Source organism: Anser cygnoides, chromosome 2 (genome assembly GCF_040182565.1).
Source record: "Anser cygnoides isolate HZ-2024a breed goose chromosome 2, Taihu_goose_T2T_genome, whole genome shotgun sequence".
Taxonomy (NCBI): domain Eukaryota; kingdom Metazoa; phylum Chordata; class Aves; order Anseriformes; family Anatidae; genus Anser; species Anser cygnoides.
In genome coordinates this window covers 149,593,761-149,613,028 of record NC_089874.1, presented here as the reverse complement: position 1 = coordinate 149,613,028, position 19,268 = coordinate 149,593,761, and the positions used below count along the sequence as shown (strand labels likewise).

The window sequence follows — 19,268 nt, the reverse complement described above, 5'->3', positions numbered from 1 at the left end:
GTTCCCACTCAGAATACATACACTGCTGTGTCCTAGCTCTTAGCCTCTGAGGGGATAAACCTAGTTTGGCTGAAATAACTTCTGTTGATGGATCTGGTGTAGCATTCTGGGTGACACTTTAAGCTGGTCCCTGTATAAAGAATTCAGGCACAGCTACCTGTACATGGTCAACGATGTCCATTTCAAAAATGGTCCTTCCCTCCACCCCACAAAGATAATATAGAGAAAGGTCCCGTCCACAGCCCTAGTGTCTCTTTGTCTAGGCAGTATGGTCATTAATATATCTAAGAATCGATATTAAAGTAGTAAATGCTTCTGAAAAGATTACAGGAACAGTTACAGCATCCATTCAAGTTGCAGTAGTAACTGAGCGCTAACTGCAGCCCGATAGATGTCAGCTATACTCCTCTGGGTGGTCAGATTTCCATGACAGATTTCATATTGCCTCTTACCAAGAACTCATCCCTAATGCAAGTTCTTGAATTTTTACTGTGCTGCTGAGCGTAACCAGCATCTGTTTCAGTCTTTGGTTAAGCTTGATGGGTGTTCAAACAGTTGCAGATGTGTAAAGGAGGAATGTGCTGGGCTGTCCCTCTCGCACGCTATGGCTTCCTGATTTAGTGTTGCTGGATTTTTGTGAAATAATATGCAAGCTTTTTCCACCTCACTCTCTTGCCAATCCCGCACAGCCTCATGACTCAAAGGGGCAAAACTGCACAATTCAGAGCCAACATGGGCCCCAGATTTCAAACGCTTGAGAGCTGGAATATCCAGAGCTGAGGTTTTGGTCTGGCCTGTGAAATAGAACAGAAAACCATCTGTGAAAACTGGATGCACGTTTAGGTTTGGCTTCTACCCCAGGATCCCACAGCGTCTGAAATATTGACGATAATCACTTTCTGGATAACTGCAGGTTGGGAGAAGAAATACTTTCTTCACACCTTTGAGGGGAAAGTTGTGCTCTCATCCACAGCCAGGGGAACCGGCCTGGAGCAGGCCTACAGGGGCAAAGCCCTGGGTCAGTGCTCCGGGCCTGCTATGGTAAAGGGATGCAAAACTGGCAGTGTTTGATCCATATCTCCTCAGAAGAAGAAGAAGAAAAAAAAAGCACCACATGGCAAGAGGAGAAAGGAAGAAGCGTGGGGCCGCCTCGCCAAGCAGTCGGCATGAGCACTTGGCTGGGGCGGTGGGGCTGCTTCTTTCATTCCCACATCAGCAGGGAAGGGAAACCAGCAGGGTTCCTCCTTCCCCTCGCCTCCCCCTTAACGACCTTTGTTTCCCAGCCAGCCCCTCTCCTGGAAATCCCTGGGGAGTTGGGCAGAAAGGGGCCCACAGCCCACGGGCTCTGTGAGAAATGGCAGCCCTGGGTGAGCTCCAGGCCCCCTGTGAGAGCTGGCTGTGGGGCCGCAGAGCCCACAGCTCGGCTGCCAGCAGTGATTTTTAAACATGCGCCCTATAAGCCTGGTTGCTGAGACATGTTGTCCTGGAGGCACGTGTCTCCCTGCCAAGCCAGCTGCGTAGGGGAGAAAAAAAGGGGGGGGGGGGGGGGGGGGATAGACAGACAGACAGACAGACAGAGCCCAATTAAACCCTCCCCTGGCCAGCCCCTGACACTCCCTCCTGCATTTTCCAGTCTGTGGTTAACAGCACTCAAAGGGTTCCATTAAGTCATCAAGTTTTACAGGTTCCTTAAAAAAAAAAAAAAAAAAAAAAGGAGGGAGAGAGAGAAAAGTTTGGTCATGGTAGGGAATGAGTGATCAAAGCTGAGCCAAAGCTTCCTGTTACACCGGGACTATATATATATCGTGTCTTTAATGTTGAGGGATGTAAGCAGGCTGCTAGGAGGCTGGAGCACACTAGCTGACTCTCTGCCTGATTTCCCAGCTCGCTGAGGTTTCTTCCACCGACCACAATGAACAAGTTCCTGTGCTGCACACTTGTGGTAAGTCCCTTCAGAGAGGTAGATAGGCTTTAAGATGCAGTACGGCTTCAGAGATGAGGCTGTAAAGACCCAGGGCTTTTATTTTGTATTTTCTTTTGCAGTTTTTCTGTTTCGTTTCGTTTTTGTTTCGCTTTTGTTTTGTTTCTTTTCTTTTCTTTTGCATTCTCTTTGATTTCCTGGTAAACCTTTTTCATTTCATCACACTGAGTTTTCCTGGTGAGGTTTGGAGTGAGATGGACACGTCCAGCTTCAGGGAGGAAGCAGAGATTTTGTTCACATTCTTAAGGTAGTGGCATGATTTGGTTTCTTTTTGCCTTCTTTTTTTATCTTCCTCTCACCCTTTGTAAGGCTTCATTGTACTGGACTAACATAAAACACTGTATCTAGGAATGAATTTTAGAAATAGTAGGCTGGAATGTTTGTTTTTGATTTACAAAAGCTCCATCCTTGCCTGTCTGTATAATCTTTCCTACAGTGGCACGAGTCAGTGTCTCAGATACTGGCTTTCTTTCCCTGAAAAACCACTGTGGACTCCAGAAAAAAAAAAGAAGGCGCAAGCATGTGGTGCTTATTTTGGCTTAGAAAATTCGGCTTCATATGCAAGAAAATGATGAATTAGTAGCTGTGTCTGTAGCTTTTACAGAAAAAGTTGGGTTATTAAATCTGGTATAAGCCCCTGCTTTAATAAGTTTTTGTTTACATGGCGATTTAGAAAGATACTTCCAGATACAAATTTAGAGATGTTAGCAGTGCAGTAAATCTTTCAAAATGCCACTTAATCTATTTAGCTGCATGGAATTTTGTATGATGTCAATTTAATTAAAACCTGCATACAGACAGATACTGTGTAACATCTACTTAGAGTCTATTCATCTTTTGGATAAGAAAACATTGAAATAGAAACATTAAGAATAATATTCAAAGTAGGGTATTATATGTCTGTGCAGTAACTTGTTTCTCATTTGTTTTGGTGAGTAGAGTGGCATTAACGTTGTGGTAGAACGTTAGTTTTGAGTTCCAGTTATTTTGAAAGCTCTTTATAAGTGCCCTGAGATTTCCAGGATCCGATGAGTAATACATGTTTATTACTTTCTGTAGAACTTTCTGAAAGAGCTTTTTGAGAAACAAACCAGAGTAATTAATGGTGCAAGGGAAGCAAAAATTGTCAGGCTCGTGGTTGGCAAATTGAAATGCAAGGCAACTTTTTCATCTAAGGTATGATGTGCCTTCTTTTTCTATAGGGAAGCACAAAATGTCAATTTGGGAATTTCAGCAAATAGCCTGCTATCAGCTTGGCTTCTTATCTCTGGTTGTCATAAAGTAATCACATCAGCATTTTGGTTTTAATTAGGTGTAATGTGCCTGTTCATGTTCTTTCACAAAGTAATAACGTTTGGTGAAGTTCAGCATAATCCTCTGGCAGTGGAGTCTCTGAGCTGAAATATATCACAGTGACAGGAGTACATACCAGAGAGCTTCATCATTCAACTCTTTTTTTCCTCCATTTAAAAGGAATTTATTTCATGTTATTGTGAAGTTTAAGTGCTGTCAGATGTGCTACAGCTCAGAGAGTAGTTTTAGGATCTGTTTTTATAAAAGCATTTGTAGGAGGCACAACAGCAGTTGAGGGTTGTGTGTGTTTGGCTCACATACCTTAAAGCCAGTTTGGAGTCACCATAGCTAAACCGGACAGTTTGGACATGGTGTACTTCCAGCCTTGGCCTCTTTGCTAGTCTCAGAAAGGGGACCTGCTGTGGTAGTGCATGCATGTATGTGTTGTTTGTTGGAACTCTGAAACAGCTTACAAACAGACAAGCATTATGAAATAGGACGGAATAGAAAGAAATTCCACAGAGCTGGATCTCGTTACTTGTCACGTAACTATCTTGACCCTTAAACTTGACCTTTCTCTATTTTGGATCTCTTGGGCACATGTGACGTGCTTTTTCTGGCCTGCCTGCTGGGTTTGCAGTGTGTAGGCAGTGGTGGCTTTGCAGCCTGTGAGGGTAGGAGTTATCTTTCTGTCTGACTTTCATTCTTTCTTTCTGTTTGTCTGTCTGCATGTGTGTTGGTTAAAAATAAAACACCAAAGTTACCAGAAGAATTTGTTAAAAATATTGTCAGAATTTAAGTTACACACACTTTTCTAATCTCATCGAAACTTTAATTTTACTCCTTTTGTAGTGACTTTCATTCTAGTGGAATTACCACTCTGATGGTCTTCATGGAGACAGATACCTGTTTAGTATTTTTGGTATTTGGTATTTGTCCATAATGTTGGACTTACTGTTTCTTTAGCTACCCCGTCAGTTGTTAGTGATTCTGTTCAATGCAGCGGTAACCTGTAGTCCTGGTGGTAACATCCCAGGTTTGGGTTAGCTGTACGTCTTGCTGTCACTCTGATGGATAATGTTGCAAAATAGGATTTATTGATAAGATACAGCTTTTGGTGAGTAGCTGGTTATTCTTTACCGCTTCCTCCCTCCACAAGCTTCAGGGAGATGTAACACATAAATGAAGATACAAAACTACTCTTCAGCTGAATGTCATTCTCCTCCCATTGAAAATGAAACAATAGTTTAGACCCCTAAATTGCTTTGTGAATGACAACTAGCTGTGCCTCACAAAAGTCTCTACAAGATTTGAATTGCTAATGTATCACATTAACAGATGAGATGGAGAAATGAAGATGGTGGTTGATATCCACAGTTTTGAATACACGCAGCTCAAGGAAGTCACTAGTTACATTTCTTAAACAAAACAGTGGCCACCAACCTACAAAGCATCTTCTATTCAGAAGTAGGTCCTGTTACATCCAAACTGAGTAGATTGCATTGAAACAGTTGGCAGGATGGTGGAACAGCTTTATAAGCAAATCTCAAACCAGCTAAAATTACTGTTTTAGCTTTTCTTGTTTGAGATTTGAATATTTCCCGGCTGGCCAGATGGATGGAGGTCATTTCTCCCTACATGACAAATATTTTATGCTAGCTATTTACAATAGATGACCGTGGATCTGATCCAGCATGACAGTGTCTTGTACTGGATATATCTAGAAATACTGTTCTGATTTGACAAGCTATTAGTATGGGGGACCTCTTTAATACCATTCAGTGATATATTTTGCCACAAGGATTTCTCTGGGGTCTGTGGGTGATTTCAGTGAGGCATTCTGCCTCAGGACTGAGGGCCTCCTACCTTAGCTTTGTCCAAATACTTTGTGTAGAGAAGCAAAGTAGGAGAGTTGTGAGGTTTTACTTTCAACCCAATGCAAATAGTAGGAGTGATCTGACAAATGCTCTCAATGATTATTTATCAAGCAGGAAAATATGCTTAGGAATAGTTGTGGAATGCAAGACAGAAACAGATTTATCTTTCTCAGCAAATTAAACATTCTCCTTTGGTTTGCAACCCAAAACCACAAAACCAAGCTATATAATAATATTTTCATATGTTGAAAAACCACTTTATTTTCTCTCACAAAGCAGTGATTTAAGGGGATGATGCTTGAAAGATTTTTGCTTTATTGGCTTTGTCTTCCAGTTCATTTTAATTCAACAAGAAAAGGCAAGCAGTTCTTTGCCTTACATTTAAAGATGAAAGAAAAGGGCTTGTACTTTTTTCATGCCTGAGATCTGAAATGAAATTTTACTATCACATTATTTCTCTTTCAAAAGCAGCTTCTAAGGGCTCAAAGAAATGGACTGCACAGGCCTTTTATGTGAGGATTGACTGTTCTGTGTATGTTGACATAAGGATGGTATGGAAAAATATTGCTTTAGGCCTAATGTGTTGAGTGACAGAATCAAAGAATTGCTTTTGAGCCTTGGGTAGCTCATTTTTGGATAAAACATACTAAGTAACATTACACAAACATTGAACTATTAGAATATTTACAAATATTACTCCAATTTTGCTATCCTCTAAGCTAAAGGCTTCAGTATGTTTATGAGCAAACACTGCTTTCAGTTATTTCAGTATATACTTGCATGTCACTGGCTTACACTGAGTTTATACTTCAGTATTTGCAGTTCATCCCAAGCCCTTGCATGGAGATGGCTAATCTTGAGGTGAACTCAGGGTCTGTCCCAGGGTGATGGAGGGGGACTGAGTTTTTCAGTCCTTTCAGAACTGGGGCCAGGGCTCTAGAGGCGAATTTCACCTGATAGGTTGATGGTTGTAGTTAATGATACTAGATTTTGTTTTGCTTTGCTGATTATTCTATTACTGATAGCTTTTCATATTCACAGAACAAACAACAACAAAAAACAGGGATTTTTTTTTAAGCTGAGCCTTGCATTTCACTACCTGTAGGATCACCATTTACAACTGAGTGCATTCTGAATCAGAGTAACAGTTACTTTACTGAGATGAACAAGGTGCTGAGTATCATTGGCTTCCATTGGTTTGGGAGAGTAAAGGATTTGCTTAGGGATTAAAATTGTAGAGGACTGCCTATGTCTTTTGTGTGTATTCCCCAGCTCTTCCAGGAATCTGAGCAGCGTATTTGCTTTCAGAAATGTGTCAAGGGCTATACTTGAAGTACTTGGGTTTCTTGCACCTGCTTCTCACTAAAAAGCTGTTCCCAAACTTCCTCTGACGAGAGAATCTCCCTTTTCATTTGCCAGCATTATTCTTTAACTGAGAAAGTTCTTCTCTTTCCATGTGTGTGCTATCTCTACTGAATCTATAGGTATTGTTTTGACTTGTCAAGCTATTGCCTCTTCATAGCGAGGGTCTGCATTTCCTTCTCATCTTTCTTGACACCTCTTCTGGTCTGAATTAACCTCTCCTAAACAAGGATGAACAGAATTTTATGCAAACTACTGAATGACAAATCCGTAACTTTGGCCAAGTAGACTCCCAGTTCAGTTTCTTAAAGTTTAAAGGGTGAAATGAAGCCAGACTTCAAGTTCCTTAATTCTTTCAAACTGGAACGTGCCTTTTTCTCCACTAAGTGCAAAACAGTCCAATGACAGCATGATTTTAGGAGAAATCCTGCTTTCTGTGCAGCTCTTGGGAAGACTAACAATTCGGGATTAGGAAGTTCTGATGACTGCATTTACACGTGCTCCAGCGGTGCTATTCCTTACAGCAGAGAATCAGGAGTTTAGTCCACCTGTGTGTACGGGCATCTAGCGCAGTCAGAGGCTTTACGTGACTGAGAATTTCCTACCAACTTGGTCCTGGCATGGCTTAAGAGAAATGTCAGGAATGACATAAAATACATTTAATTAGCATTTTAATTTGATTCAGGAACATGTTTTTGAAGAGCCTCTCCTGATCATCCTTGTTTGCTGTATTTCAGTTTGCACATCAGAGCAGACTTAGGAGCACACAAGGTGGATTTACAAAAATAAACTGAATTGATGAAATTAAATCCAGAGACGGACTCCAGAGATGTACCAGATGTGCCATAACCACTAATGCATGCTCAGTCCATGATAGCAGATTGAAGTTAGTCCCAATTAACCCCTGCCAAATCATGCATAATGTGGATGTCAGGTGCTCAGTACCATCTGTTTTGCTCTACAAATCTGCTGTAACAGGTGACCCAACTTGCTAATCTAAGCACAACTAGGGGGATGTTTGTCAATGTGTCTTAGGCCAGGGGAAAAGACAATTTAGTGAAGTTCTCCTCTAGTTTATTTTGTTACAAGAAGTCCCTCATTCTGTTTACGCCAAGTTGCTGCAGTAAAACTGTCAAAAATCCTGCTTAATCACCTTCCACCACCTTTCCTGCTTTTTTTTTGCAAAACTTCTGAAAAACTGGTTTTACTTTGGCACTTGGTTCAAGGATAACTTCAGATTTTAAGGATATGTGTTAATAACCAGAATAGTCACATGTGCTGTCTGCTTTCTGTCTGCATAGAAGACAATCTTGCAGATATATTATCTGAGTAATATTACGGGACCTACAGCAGTCTCATGAAGAAGGATGCTATTGGGGATTGTAGCCTAGAAATGTACTTAACAGCATACTAATGGCTGCAGTGAGTCTAGGAAAAAAAATAACCAGGAAGAGTTAGAAAAGGGGCTAAAAAGCCCTATGCGCTGTCTGTGGCAGGATCTGATGCACAGAGGAGATTTAAGAGAAAGGCAGAAATGTAGTGATATTTTTCCAAAACACTCTTCCAGACTCAAGCAATTTGTGGTTTGGGATTTCCTGATCAAGAGGCGATGTTTGTGTTTTATCGACCTTTACGTGAATTTTCTTCTTTTACTATGTCCTGTAGCATTTTGCACCCAACCACTTAGGATGTCCTGCGGCAATGAGTTACAAATGTTAACAGTCAAACCGTAACAGTGTGGGTAATCTAGCTCTGTGTTGAAAATGATATATGAGATGTTTTGGTAAAATACCAAGATATTAATTACATTTATAACGTTAGCTTGACTGAAAGGTCTTTAGTTATAATTGTTTACTTAGTAAGAGTTTGACCCAGCATACATATGGCTCAGGCATGGATTATTGCAGCTATGTAACGTGTTTTTGGGAAGAAAGGGAAGACAGGTGCGATGTGTTTTTCTATTAAAAACACGAAGAAAACAATGACATGCAAAGACTGATAGTCCTTCTAGTGACACTGATATATTAATCATATTATTATGTTTATTGGTTACATTCATTTAGATGAATAGTGTTCTGCTTGGCAGTAATAGTTCATAGCGGTTTGGTGTTCCAAAGTTAAAGCTTAGCATAGTCTCACTCACATATCGTTCAGGTATGGTTTTGCTCCTCTCAGTCCTTTGCCGTGTCATAATTTTTTTCTGAATGATACTATAATTAAAATTTGAATCAATTCCTCTCTGCAGCTGTGTTGAGTTATTGACTTGCTTCACCTAGCAGTTGGGTCTTCAGGAAGGGAGTGCCTCCATTTTTCCCCACAAAACCCCATGCTCTCATACCCCGATTAAAGAAGTTGAATTCTTTTAAGCCGTGAATCATCCCCTGCGGCTCAACCTCTCACTTGCCTCTTATATATGATTTTCAGAGTAAATTGTCATGTAAGAAAAATAGACAAATTATTGTCATTCTTACTCCTGCACGTTACCAAGGGAAGTTGATCAGCCTTGAAACGGTCCACCTAACCGCTTGGCACCTGCCAGGGCATGAGCAAGAACAGCGTAGGCACAGCCTGCATATCTGGTTGCTGTCCCTAATCATTTTCACAGTTTCATATTTTCATCTGTGTGTGGTACTGTCTTGGGCTTCCGCAGACATCTGCATGAAATACAGGTTTATTCTTGTCTTTGTGGCATTTGTGCTGCATGTTGCAGTCTGTTATGATCTGTGAATGGAGTGCATGTGTCCATGAAAGCCTGGGACTCTGTGGGATGCTACAATACCTATTCCTGAATAAAAAAACAGAGAATAAAACCTGAATGTTCACATCAGTAATTGATGTGATTATCAAGACTTCCTTATTACTAGCGTAATAGTGGTAGATTTACCAAGGGTGGGTGCACTTTTCATCAATGGAAGGCCATTCACTTTCAAAAAATGTGCTGCACCCTCTTGTTAAATAGACTACATGAAACAGATCCAGTCATTTAAGAAAAATGGAGCTGTACATCATCAGCAAACCTCAATGAGCAATGAGGAATTTCTTACAATGGAAGACACTGTGCATTGAAATCGCAAGAAAAAGTGGATTCCCTACATGTAGAAATAGACAAGTTACAGGGTGAAGGGTAACTAGAATAGGCTGTGGGGAGTATCCATACTATCTCCATTTCATTCTTCAGCCTGTCTAGGCATAGCGATATCAAAAGTGGATTCACAGACAACATGAGAATGCAATTAAGAATATTTTGAATTCCTAATTTAGGCATCTCATATTACTTGGTGCAAATGCTCTGACTTGTGTTAATGCAGGTGAATGATTTAATTATCTTTTCCAGCCTTAATAAGAATTTCGTGTAATAAGTGCAATGCTGTGGCAAAAGTGAGGCTCTTAGGTGAAGCCTCTTCAGGAAATTTAGAGTCTAAGTGAATAAAAAGAGTTAATTCCACTTACGCTTTGGGGACATCTACTTGGAAAAGAGGAAAATATATTCTTGAAATTGAATGTACAACTCTGTATTAGCAAACTGGGATTAAAATAGCAGCAAAGACCTTCAAAGCTAGATCTTTAATTTGAATGGATACATAGATATTTTTTTTTTTACTCAGAGATAGTTTACTTCACATTTGATAAACTATACAAGTTTTAAAAGGGAGGCAGCACGTACATCCGTGTTCTCAGTGTGAAGCCTGAGCTCCTGGCGAACCCTGCAGAGTAGGGGCTGTACTTAGGGAAGTAAACAAGAGAGTCCTTTTTTTGGTGGAATCACATAACCAAAGTTTTTGTTACAAGACCAAAATGACATGATATCAAGGCTGTCTCTACAGAGGGGCAGACCATTAGATCCTAAATCTCCCAAGCTAAGCAGACTTGGAGGAAGCAAGAGGGGTTGTAGCTGACACCGGACCTGGTCCTAGGACAGTGTTAAGCATTCTCTACCTGTGGTTTTAGATAGGAATTGAAAGCATTAGCTTGATCTATTCCAGCTCATTCACTTAAGTTCTTGATGCACCTTTCATTAACTGTAGCTTTCTCTATGTCTGTCTGAAGCTACCCCTTTATACTTGCAGTGGCTGGAGTGTTTTACCCCCACAGCTGCAGCATTTCAGGGAAAGATTAAATGGAAGTTGTTAAAAAGCCACCTATATTATTCTAGCCATTTGTTGCTGGTAGAAATACATGTTGTAAGGAATCACCCTTTAAATGTATCTGTAGCAGTAGTGCACTATGTTTGTCAGGTTTGCATGCTCAGATACTTAGCATTTCTTTTGCATCCGAAGGACTTGGTACTCAAGAAGGCAAGCGTGGATAATCCCTGCCTTGCGGTACATCAGCTGTGATGCCAGTAAAACTAGTAGGCTGTGTTTGCTGGTACCAGGGGGTACCAAAGATGATTGCCCAGTGATATTAAAAGGATGTAAGTGGGAGAAGGATAGCTTCTGCAGTTCTGTAAGAACAAGGAAGTACTTATGTCAGGAAGCTTTGCTGGATAAGGCCCTAAAATTTTCCCATTCTAAGACAGACATGGGAGAATCTGGAAGCTGGATAATTTACAAATTTGAAACACAAACATTTTTTGAAAATAGCAATGTGGATAGACTCACAAACTCATTAAAACATAGGTTTCTTTGAGTCTGTGGTGCCCCAGCGTGACCAATGTTTTCTTTCCCTGTGGCTAGCTCTTGGACATCTCCGTCAAGTGGTCCATCCAGGACGTCTCTCCCCGCAAGTATCTCCATTACGACCCAGGGACATCTCGTCAAGTGATGTGTGACCAGTGCCCTCCTGGGAGCTACGTAAAGCAGCACTGTACAGCTACCAGCCCGACAGTGTGTGCCCCCTGCCCGGATCAGTACTACGCCGAAGACTGGAACAGCAACGATGAATGCCAGTACTGCAGTGCCGTTTGCAAGGAGCTGCAGTACGTCAAGCAGGAGTGCACGAGCAGGCAGGACCGCGTCTGCGAGTGCATCGAAGGCAGGTACCTGGAGCTGGAGTTTTGCTTAAAGCACACGGAGTGTCCTCCCGGATTCGGTGTCGCTCAGCCAGGTACGTTCCGCTACTCAGTAAGCAGAGAAGTAATTAGCGCTCTACAGCATGTTGAAAGCTTGTGGTGCTTACAAGATTAGGAAACAAGCTTGTCCAGACGAAGGTGCAGGACAGTAAATTGTAAAGGCAATTGAACCTGTTCCTAGTCTGCTTCATTTGGACCGTAGCCAAAGGAACATTTCTCAGTGGAATACCCTGCTCCTACTGTAATATATAACTTAATGGCAGTAGCAAATGTAGCAAATTGCACTCTAATGAGAAACATGATGGATTGCCTCTTTTAAAGGAACATTATCTGGAATGTAGTATTTGTGTGTGTGATAAATAATAATGTTTTTCATTGTGAAATCTGCTGTTTCAAGCAACTGTATATCTTGACAAACACCAGGAGCACTAAGTGTTTGACACCAAGTGTATAATTATAACAATATTAATATAGCTCTAGCAGCACAGCAATATGTGGTAATAATTAATTATCATTGTCCTAAGTGGAACTCTTTGGGAAACTGTTGCTATTATCATACAAACAGCCATTTCTTTGTCAAGCGGACTGGCACTGTGCTGAATGTCTGATGGGGATATGGAGTGAAGCGGCGCTTTTCAGTGGAGTGTATTCTTCATTTGAGACAACACAAATTGTTAAACCAATAAGTTCTTCTCTCCAAACAAAATACATTATTTATCATTTGGCAAATGTCATGGCACAGTTTAGCTCCAATATTTAATACAGCCTGAAAGAATTGTAAACTGTCATTGTACTGGAGACCGATAACTGCCTGGAGAAGAGCATTGAGGAAGGGAATACAGAAAATCAAGGCATCTTATGCACAAACCTGTAGGCAGCCCATCTCCAGAGCTACAGAACTACTCCCTAATAGTTACATATATAGAGTGAGAAACTGTAGGACCAGCTGAACATTTTAGAGCTGTGCTGAGTGATAGCTCAGGAGGCCTTTGTCTGGTTATAAACCTCACACTGGAGAACATCTTTAATGTAGGGAGTAATGTCACTGCTCCCTGAGTAATTGGTTACGTGAGCTCTACCCTGATGCCACATCTGCTCTTGCCACCATTAAACATTTCCATGCAGTTCCATTGGCAGCAGCCGCATTTCCATGTTATAAACCTTCATTAACCTACATCATTGTAGCTAGTGGCTTGGGTTAATGAGGTGCTGCTGCCGTATCTCAGCAGCAAGTCAAAAATTACAGAAACAAAGTGCTCAGAAAGCCCACCCAGGAGACAAAGAAAGAAGCAGAAACTGTCCAAGCAACCCTGCAAGCACAGTAAAACCATGCTGCATAAATTCGAATTCCTCAGTTCAAAATGAAACAAACTTTGGAAGAAGATCAATTGTTGAGTCGTGTAATTTATTGGAAAGTCGGTTTCCAAAAGCCCATCAGAATGAACCAACTAAACCTAAGGAGACCTCAAACAAGGAGCGAAAACATTGTAAAAATAATTGCGTCCCCCCTGTTTCAACAGTCAGTTTTGGAGATGAGGCATCGACTAAGAATTTAATGGGCATAGACCACGTTGTCTTCCTGCTATACGATACTGTTGAACTTTGGACTGACGTAAGTTCAGATGAAATAAAACCTGAGCATAGAAAAATAGGCTCTCAATGGCGCACAGTGTGATTCAGAGCCTCGTTCAGAGCATACAGCATTAGAAATGAAATCCGAGTGTTTCCCCGCTGCTGGTAGCTAGGGATTACACCGGGCAGATTGCTTGACTTTGGTCGTCCCCGCTTCTGCATGTAAGCGACTCAGGTTGTGTTCCCTGCTGCCACGGTCGGCCCCGTACCTGGCAGAGCTTTGGGAAGCAGCCCGCTTGGGAACCGGGGCTGCTGCAGGGCAGCGTTATCTCCCTGCCACGCCGCCGCTTCCCCACGGGAGTGGGGGATTCCAGCCAAACTGCGGGGAGAGGCGGCACAGCAGACGGGCCGCGGCAGTTTGTGCCCTGAACAAGAGTGGGCAGATAAGCAGCGAAGCAGAAGCTGGCGAGGCGGGGAGATTACTTTGTGCTCAGCCCTGAGGAAGCTGGTGGATTACCCGTTTTATTCCCCTCTTGTGCCACGAAGGTTGCAGGGGAAGCTCCGAACAGGCTGATGTACCATTTGCAGGGACTGTCCTTTCTTCCCCTTCCTCGCTGATGAAACACGTGTCTGTAGTAGGGAAAGTTGCTAAAACTTCAGACTTCTCAGAAAAAAACAATTGCTGCCTGCTCAGGTGCAGATGTTGCCTGGAGTTTTGTACAAACCAGAGCTGCCGGCAGTGCCTGCTGGGGAAGCAAACACCAGGGCAGGCGTGCACGCAGCCTTCCCCAGCCCCTCTGCTGCTGGCTGCAGAAATCAGAGGGTTTGGGAGGTGGCAATGCACAGGGGCTGTGATTTCCAGGTGCACAACAGCTAAAAAATCCCCCGTTTGTGTTCACTTACTGGCTGATGAAAGAAGTGGTAGATCAGGTGTACACAAATACTGTTTGTTTCATGGCTAGCTGAAAGCTCAAGACTCTTCTTCTCTGAGGAAATGTCCCAAATAAATAAAATCTACTTAATTGCTACCATTATAATAAGCATCCACATGCAAATACTACCAAAATACACTAGATGGAGGCACATTCATATTCAAATATAGTTTCCAATTATTTGCAAATAATTTTAAGCATGTGCTTAAGTCCATGTTCAGTAATGCAGTATTAGATCTTAGACCTCAGGCACTTGCTTAAATGTTGGCTGAATAACTGTGAATTAAATGAAAAAATAAATGAATGTGTATTAAATATTTTTCCTATATTAGATGATGCTTTCTTTGCTTTAAAAATATTTCAAAGAGCTAAGATTCAAGCCCAGAAAAAAAGTTCAAAACTGTTGGTGAAATTATATTTTCCTGTATAATTTCATACTTCAGAAGTGGAAGTACTTATCAGAGGGTCTGTAGCTGATACTTAGTTGAGTTATTTTTGGCTAGAGCTAAAGTACTCCCTTTGAGTACTGTTCTATGCAGTTATTACAGAGTTCGATTTAGAGGAATGTCTTGTGCCATTTAATTATTTTACGGAGTATTTGTATGGATGAAGTGTGAAGGTCAGACATCATGTAATATCTGCATAGACTCGAGTAATTACTGACTTAAAGACCCTTACAGAAGTTGGTAACAAGTGCATTTAAGAGTACTGTTTATTCTATTACTTTAACAGTAACATTAATCTCTGAAAGATGTTTTCTATTTTTTTTAAATTGAAGTGTTTTTTTTCATTACTGTGATTCCTTCGTAGACTAGATATGTGAAAAACAGAAGCCATCACAATTTTGGGAAGAATATATATGTATTTGTTTCTTTTCTTTTTTTTTTTTTTTGACCAGTTGAGGTTATATATAATTGGATGCATTGTTTTCCTGTTTCCACAGGTACCCCTGAGAGTGACACTGTATGTAAGAGATGTCCAGAGGGATTTTTCTCCAACGTAACATCATCCAAAGCAACCTGCCAAAAGCACACAAACTGTAGTGCACTGGGTTTCAAAATAGCATTGAAGGGAAATGCAGTTCGTGACAACGTCTGTCAGGAAAATACAGATACATCTCCTCAGAAATGTGGCATAGGTATGTACCACGTTAAACAGGAGTGCTCTGAAAACATGCCTTTGAGTATTGTTACAATGACAGTATCAGCATTTATGGTAAGGATACCTACTCACTTGCCTGCTACAGAACTGGATGTAGTCAATGGAACTTGAGCACAGAGAGCAACAGCACTGTAAAGACTACTTCCTAGTTTTAGTGCTTTTTAAACAGTTTTGCTTGACATCCTTGCTGCATGCCACTTACTCCAGAGACAAGCAGGGCAACAGACATTACAAAAACTGACGTATTCTTTTTTTTTTTTCATTTCAGATGTAACCCTGTGCGAGGAGGCTTTGTTTAGGTTTGCTGTTCCTACTTTACTCGTGCCTAACTGGCTGAACTTGCTAGCAGACAGTTTGCCGGGGACAAAGCTTAGCACAGAAAATATCGAACGGATTAAACAAAGGCATGGTTCACAAGAGCAGACCTTCCAGCTTATGAAATTATGGAAGCAGCAGAACAAGGAACAGGATATAGCCAAGAAGATTAATCAAGGTACTGTCTGTTGATAGCACTTACATTGTGAGCAACCTTCTAAAGAGCATTTTAAAAATAGCTTGAGATCAGATTCCTCCTGGTGAGGTGTTATGCTCTCAGGAGGACTCACAGGGCTTGACAGAGATTTATTGATGCAGTAAGCACAGTGAAGCTGAAGGGAAGCAGGAAGAACATTTTCCTCATCATCCTAGAGGGTTGACTTCTTCCTAGACTTGTAGGCCACTAGGGAGTATGTGGTGTCACAGCCCAGATCCCTCTCTAAGGCTGTGCAATGCATGAAGAATTTTGATCAGGTGGGGAAAATGTTTCCTGCAGTTGTATTTGAGCAGTGGCTGCTGAGGTTAGAGGGAGCAGGATGTATGCAACTGAAAGTACAATTTGCTGGGGTTTTTTTGTAAAGTGGAGATTGATAGCGTGAACCAGGACATCTATTCGCGGAATGGGAACGCATGGGAATAAGGAATACACAGACATGCGTTCCCTTCTTCTTACTTTCTGGTACCTATTTGTTATGCCAGCTGACTGCTTTGTTGGTGCTGAATCTGCCAAGACAGGTGTCAAAGCTGAAGTAGTGTTGCAATGTTAACACCGAGGTTATTGTGAAAGTCAAGCTAACTTTTTCATGTAAGCCACCATCAACAACCACCACATTTGCATGACCTTTTGTCCATTGGGAATATCTTTGAAAAATGCTGCAGAAATGTATTTTTTTGCCTCTCCTTTTAAATATGTATGCTTATGTCAGATCGTGAAATGTCTAGAACACTTCAAATGGAAAATAACTATTTTAGCAAAGCCTGCCTAGACATTTCTGAAGAAGAGCAAAGCTATCATTCACTGGAAACAAATATTAGGAGTCCTATCATGTACACAGAACAGTTTAGAAGATAAATTAAGCAAGCTTATGGAAATAAATACTTGCTAGTAACTTTGTATGTAATTTGGGGCTGTTTGTATTTGCAAAGTTAATTACTTTCTTAAGTGCTTTTCAAAATTGGAGCCTAAAAAAACAGTATTGCTGAGAGAATAATTTGAAATAAAGAAAAAATGGAGCAGGAATATTCACTGCAATATTTTGGAAGATTTTTACAGGCCATTGTACAGTTGGCATGCATTATACTTACCTGTCTTTTCTTTTTGCTTTCTATAGATATTGAACTTTGTGAAAGTAGTGTCTTAAGGCATATTGGCCACCCAAATCTCACCTTTGAGCATCTCAACACACTGATGGCAAGCTTGCCAGGCAAGAAAGTGGGAAAAGAAGATATTGAGCGCACAATGAAACTGTGTCAACCTACGGAGCAAGCTCTGAAGCTTCTCAATCTGTGGAGAATAAAGAATGGAGACCAAGACACCATCAAAGGTTTAATGTATGGACTGAAGCACTTGAAAACATACCACTTTCCAAAAACAACCATACAAAGTCTGAAGAAGGTCATTAAGTTTCTTCAAAGATTTACAATGTATAGATTATACCAGAAACTCTTATTAGAAATGGTAGGAAACCAAATTAAATCAGTGAAAGTAAGATGTGTCTAATTCAAGATATTTTTCATTCTCCACTGACAATTTTTCTCTAATTACTGCCAGCAGTAATTAAACTGGAACGTTGTTTCCCTACATTATGCCTTACTATTTATAGAAATGCCTGACTGGAATAGCTCTAAGTCTTTTGCAGTGTTCTTGGAGATTTTTTTATTTTTTTCTTGTTTGTTTGTATGTTTTTGTTTGTTTTTAAATCACTTTTGTAAAAGCTGTTAACCTGTTGATAACACTAAGAGCCTGATTCAGCATTTTTGCACATTCAGAGTTGAAAAGCCCCACTATAGTCACTAGAGGAGAAAAGAATGCTGGACCTGGCTCTAATACAGTATTTGCTATTTATATTCTTTGAGGTATAAACATTTTTGTTGTACATATTTATTAAGTTAAATGGAAATTGTATGAGACAGAATTTTGGGAAGAGAAATGAAAAGCACACTGTATATTTTCTAGTTAAACAAAAATGATCCCATATATTTTTCTGGCAAAATTTTGTAGCATGCTCTAAAAGTTCTTAATATCTTTACCTTTTGTATTTAAAGAAGTATTATTACTTAGTTTTATTTGTATAACTTGTGGTATCTTTGGGTAGGGATGTTTTAATTTATCCAACGATTTTAACTCAAATGTGGTGAAAATATAGCACGTGACCTGAATATTTAAATATTCTGTGAGGAAGTGAATGTACCATATTTAAGAAGCTGGATTTTTACATAGAATTTCATAATCTTATTTTATAAAACAATTAAATTTTTCAGTTTACTTTTCGACTGGTGTTTTTACTTCTGACTCAGAAGTAGGAACTAATAACAAGGACATTCCACATGGGTTTCGCTGCTTATCTTGGGTTTGGCTCTTTGCTAACTCCCTCCTTGGTCTAGTAGTTAATATGTGAGCCAAGTAAATATTGACCAGCACTAGCTTTTCATGGTCACTGTACAGGTGTAAAAAAAATGTAGAACATGTTAAAGTATTCGAGTTCAGAGGGCCCGGGTGATTCGATGCAATCGGTTACAACTCCGTAGATGTATGTGGCCCAACATCACTCTTGGCCCGGCGTCATTCTTGGAGAGCTCACAACCTTTGCCCTAACCACAGCTTGTAATTTTATGGAGGAAAGATGATGCACAGGCCCTGCCGGGCTTGGAAAGCCTTACATTTTGCCACTATGTTTAAAGGAAGGGAGCACAGAGAGGTCACATTAAAAAAAAAAAAAAAAAAAAAATCACTTACCATTGCCCTCAGTAGCAGAATGAGGCACCTGCACAGAGATGGACTCTCTCTGCAAAAAAAAGGACTCAAAAAAAAAAAAAAAAGGGAACAGACAGTGTATGAATGTTGTTACCAAAAGCTCAGATAACTTTAAGGGCTACTCATCATTCACAGTGCAAGGCAAAGGCTTTGGTGGTTGCAGAGAGAGACTGTACTGTGGTGTTTTTTTTCTTCTTCAAACTACATGAACAGAGCTTACGTATGCAACATGTTCCTTTCCCTTGTGTAAAGGAAGGAAAAGCCATCAGACCTGAGTGACAAATATTCCTGTATTACAGATGAGAGGATTTTAAGCAAAGAATGAAAAAGAGAACCCTGGTAGATGTGATAGGTGCTCATCAAAAGTGCTCTCTTACAGAGTACAAACATAACTTTAAAGTATTCGGTTTCATTTTTCACTGAATTCTCACACTATTTTTTGTACCAAAGTGCAACTATTCAGCAATAAACTCCCTTTTATATTTCACGTGCTATATATTAGCATTTAATTTATCATGTAGCTGAAAAATGGTGCTGAACACAAGAAATCCTGCTTTTGTATTGATTCATTTGAAATCAGTTTCATACTTTTACTGTTCTATCATTATATTAACATATAATTAAATAGGTTGAAAGTTGATAACAACAGGCTCACAAATTGGAAATGAGAGCTCAAGTATTTCCATGACTCTGCCAGGTGTGGAAGTTTGGGATGCCGCAGTTATTAAAAATAGAATAATCATGCTATTGCCAGCAAAATGAAGAGGAATCCTACACACCTCCTACAAAC

The 19,268-nt window shown here is 40.5% G+C and overlaps 1 protein-coding gene across 2 annotated transcripts; it reads left to right on the top strand.

Moving 5' to 3' along the window:
- Positions 1-1,619: 1,619 nt before the first annotated feature.
- TNFRSF11B (TNF receptor superfamily member 11b) lies at positions 1,620-17,990 on the top strand. Of its 2 annotated transcripts, none has more exons than XM_013185061.3 (5): positions 1,620-1,942; positions 11,190-11,559; positions 14,972-15,166; positions 15,458-15,682; positions 16,836-17,990. In XM_013185061.3, the coding sequence occupies exons 1-5, from the start codon at positions 1,913-1,915 to the stop codon at positions 17,222-17,224; spliced, it is 1,209 nt and encodes a 402-aa protein (XP_013040515.3). In that variant the 5' UTR covers positions 1,620-1,912; the 3' UTR covers positions 17,225-17,990. The 2 variants fall into 2 exon arrangements, with proteins under 2 accessions (XP_013040515.3, XP_066846792.1); XM_066990691.1 differs by lacking the exon at positions 1,620-1,942 and adding an exon at positions 2,051-2,228.
- Positions 17,991-19,268: the final 1,278 nt, after the last annotated feature.